Source organism: Amphiura filiformis, chromosome 15 (assembly GCF_039555335.1).
Source record: "Amphiura filiformis chromosome 15, Afil_fr2py, whole genome shotgun sequence".
NCBI lineage: Eukaryota > Metazoa > Echinodermata > Ophiuroidea > Amphilepidida > Amphiuridae > Amphiura > Amphiura filiformis.
Window position 1 is genome coordinate 54,984,484 of NC_092642.1, and position 4,391 is coordinate 54,988,874.

The 4,391-nt window shown below is 33.0% G+C and overlaps 1 protein-coding gene across 1 annotated transcript; it reads right to left on the reverse strand.

The window, feature by feature from the left end:
* Positions 1 to 2,982: 2,982 nt before the first annotated feature.
* On the reverse strand, positions 2,983 to 3,997 carry LOC140171050 (uncharacterized). The gene is made up of 2 exons (XM_072194229.1): positions 3,437 to 3,997; positions 2,983 to 3,027 (listed from the first exon to the last, which is right to left on the reverse strand). Exons 1-2 carry the CDS (start codon positions 3,995 to 3,997, stop codon positions 2,983 to 2,985), a joined length of 606 nt encoding a protein of 201 aa, XP_072050330.1.
* Positions 3,998 to 4,391: the final 394 nt, after the last annotated feature.

Genomic DNA, 4,391 nt, shown 5'->3' on the forward strand with positions numbered 1-4,391 from the left:
GTATCAAAACTAAGGCACTTATTGAATTGTTAATAGGGACTTTTTTCCTCAAAACCTAATGTTTTATATTTCAAACACAATATATTTATCTCGTTTCATTAGTTTCATAATAACTTATCTGTAAATTTTTGTCACAAGATAAAACAATGCAAAACAAACCTTGTAACATTAATATCTCAAAACAGTTGTTCATTTATATTACTCCTCAGTATTTGACGTTATACTTCTACCTCGGAACTAAATACCGCTAAATAGAGAAATTCGCACGCATTCTATTTCTTTTTTATTATCATCAGTACTATTATTATTCTCAGAAACCGGATTAAGGTTATTAATTATTTTAAACTGTTGTGATTTGGTAGTTCACAGCATCTTACGAATGGTAGTGAGCTTTGGCAAAAAGCGCATTGCTCAATTCATAGCGAGTGTGTAGAAGAATAAAAATATCACAGATATACTTTTATAGGTGCTGCGGTTCTTTAGTTACGTTGTAAAGAGGGCTGAAACAACAACACTTTTGTAAAACGTACATAACTCATTTACAACAATAAATTAAGCAAGTTTGCAAAGTATACGATTTGTAGAATGAACTTTTGCAAAACAACTCATCAAGGTGTTGTTTTTCAATAATATATTGATCTAGATAATGAAAATCAATTTTTAGGTTGCTTCGACCAACAATTCCCCGTCTACCCTTAATTTGTCCTTTTAATATCCTTTACATGCGCTTTCAGACGGCATCTGTATCAGTATCTATGTTAAACCAGCGCTATTGCCAACAGGACGTGTTCCTGTTTCTACCCCAGAGTCTACTACATTCTACTGAACACGTAGTAAGAACAATATGTATTGTTTTGTCTAACGCCCTGCTAGAGTGAAACATATAGGCCGGCTTACTTCTTCATTTAAGGCCACGCGATCTTTTGTTGGTCGAAGCAACCAAACAAAATCGATTTTCATTGTCTAAAACAATATATTATTGAAAAATAACGCTTGGATGTTTTGCAAAAGTTCATTCTACAAATCATACACTTTGAAAATGTGCTTGATTTATTGTTGTTAATGAGTTGTGTACGTTTTATAAAAGTGTTGTTGTTTCAGTCCTCTTTACAACATAACTCAAGAACCAAAGGACCTACAAAAGTATATCTGTGAGATTTGAATTTTTCTACACACTCGCTATGGAATGATGAATGCAATTTTGTCAAAGCTCACTAACATTATCAACTATCAAATCGCAACCGTTTAAAATACAGACTTGACATTTAATATGGAATATTTTTTCGCAAAATTCCAAGACTGGTCTGGACGGAGTTTGCGCCATTTTAGGCTAATTCACTACATTATGAGCACCATAATGTAAACTAATGGAAAGCACATTGTGATGTGCCCTGAGTAATTTAATTTGATGATTTATCTTTGTTTACAAAGTTACATGAGTGATGACATTTTGGGGGAATTCCCCTCTCAAATTGAACAAAACAAGTTGAATCATATCTAATTTGGAATATTTGGAAACCCCCTTGAGGTTGTAAAGGGAAAGTGATGTAATGGAATTCCCCTAAGGAAGTGATGTAATGAGAAAGGTTAATATTATAATTAAGACTTTGGAATTCCCCAGATTGAGCATAATGTGAAGGTAGTAAATGGCCCATAATAGAATGGGTTTTTATTTTATTTTTATTTTTATTTTATTTACAACATGTTTACCCAGGGTAGCCCGATTCAGCCGAAGCTGGTCTAACACGGGGCCCTGCAAAATACATAAAAGGAATATAATTATAGAGAATTACAAAGAATATAATTATACAATTTACAACTCAAGCCATTATATTTGTGTATATTCTCATGACGGCTTGAGGAAGCATCCAGGATAGGATGTGAAACGTCGCCAGTCAATAAATAGTAAGTCCAGTTGACTAGATTTTAATTAAATCAACTTGATAACTCAAGCCATTATTAAAAGATACATTAAAAGAATATAAATCTCAAATACATTTGTACAGTTTGCAATAATTATTAAAACTCACATGCCATTATTAAATGAACATTGATCCATAAAAACATCATATAAAACACATAATAACTCAGTAACATATATATTTCAAGATGTTATTTACATTATACACTATTTAATTAAAACTGGTGAAAATATACATTTTTGTAATACCGTTTAAAAGTTTGCACATTTATTGAGTTTCTAATATCATTTTCAATGTTGTTCCATAATTTTACACCACTGTAACTGAACGATGATTTAAAACATTCTAAGTCATATCCATGAATTGAAGGTGGCAAAGCCAACTGACCAGCAGCAGCCTGTCGTGTGTTAACATTGTGAGTTGTACATACATGGTTAAACATTTTTGCAAGATAATGTGGCGCCAGGCCATTAAGAGATTTATAAACCATTAGTGCTTTAAAATAATCATTACGAGTGTGAAGCCGTTCCCAACCAAGAATTCTAAACATGAAATCAGATGAAGTTAAGTTGTTCACGCTCAAAATCACTCTTGCACAGCGTTTATGAAGAACATTAAGTTTGGAACTGTCATCTTTAAAACGACCATACCATGAGATATTGCAATAGTCAAATATAGGCTGAACAAACGATTTAAAAATAACATTTAATGTATCAATTTCAAGGAAAGGTTTCAGACGTCTTAATAGCCCAATCTTACAGAAAACCTTTTGAATAATACTATTAACTTGATCATGCCATTTTAACTGATCATCAACAACAACACCTAGGCATTTTGCCTTTCTTACTCTTTCCAGTTGTTTACCATTAACAAATACAGAAAAATCTTTCTCATTAACATTCCTTAACTTACTCGCAGTTCCAATCAACATAACATTTGTCTTATCAGTGTTCAAAAACAATTTATTAACATTCAACCAATTCATTATTGAATCAAGATCAGAAGACAATTTAGCAGATATATCTTGGGGTCTTTACCACTGACGGAGAGTGTTGTGTCGTCAGCATACATAGATATTTGACCATGGGAAATTACTTTGTTCATACTGTTGATAAATATAAGGAAAAACAATGGACCTAGTATACTGCCCTGGGGACACCTGTTGAAACAGGGCGTGAGTTTGACATAGTATCTTTAAAACACACTCTCTGGGTGCGGCACGATAAATATGAACTGAACCACTCATGTGCAGTGGCAGAAGCACCCACATTTTTAAGTTTACTGAGCAATATGTCGTGATTGACGGTGTCGAATGCTTTGCGCAAATCTATAAACGAAACACCAATTATTTTACCCGAATTTATACTATTAGTCCAATCATTAACCATATTTAACAAACATGTTTCAGTAGAATGAAAAGGCCTAAAACCTGACTGATTTTCATTAATCAGCTTGTTTTCACTTAAATAATCATACAAATGTTTATGAACAGCCTTTTCAATGATTTTGCTCACAACAGGAAGGATGGCAATTGGCCTGAAGTTGTTAATTGACATATCACCACCTTTGTGAAGAGGAACTACTTTAGCTTCTTTCCATAAATCTGGAAACACACCTGTTCTCAAAGACAAATTCATAATGTACACAAGGCTGCTCAAAATAGCAGGTTTGGCCAATTTTAAAATTTTGCTACCAATGTCATCAAGACCAGTGGCCTTTTTCTCACTCATGAGGTAAATTTCTCTACAAATAAATTCACTTGAAATAGATGGTAAATCAAGAACGGGTTTAGAGCAATCGCCAGTTGGTTTATCTTCAACATAAACAGATTCATCATTACAAATAGTACCATTGCTATCAACAAGTTTAGCAGCAACACCTGTAAAGTACTTATTAAAACCATTAGCAATATCATTAACACTTGTACACACCTCGTCATCAATAGTGATTGATGAGGGACTAGGAGAAGCTTTGTGAGGCAAAATATCGTTAAGCGCTTTCCACATCTTCTTAGAATCACCAGCATTTTGGGACACACTTTGCTTACAATAAGTTTCTTTTGCTTTACGAATCATTGATGTAACCTCATTTCTACACTGCTTATATTCTTCCCAATCAGAACTAGTATTACTTCTCAAAGCTTTGCGATGTAAATAATCCCTTTTTTACATATTCTTTTTAATATCTTTGTTTAACCAAGGTGTTGGTGTAGCTTTTACACGCTTAGACTTTTTAGGAATATGTTTATCAACAACTCTTTCAAACATTTCATACCATAACTTTAAAGCATCATTGACGTTACGAAATTTTTCAATCTCATTCCATGGTACATTAGTTAGATCATCAACAAACATTTTCTCATCAAATGATTTAAAACACCGATACTCAATGGATTTATGTTCACCTTTCACTGGTTTACAATTTCTAACTGCATAAATCATGTAATGGTCACTTATTGATGTTTGTATA

Coding starts and splice junctions, on each gene's coding strand:
- LOC140171050 (XM_072194229.1), bottom strand. CDS start 3,997: ATGATTCGTAAAGCAAAAGAAACTTATTGTAAGCAAAGTGTGTCCCAA. Junction 3,028..3,436: donor CAATTGCCATCCTTCCTGTT/GTGAGCAAAATC, acceptor ATTTATCAACAG/TATGAACAAAGTAATTTCCC.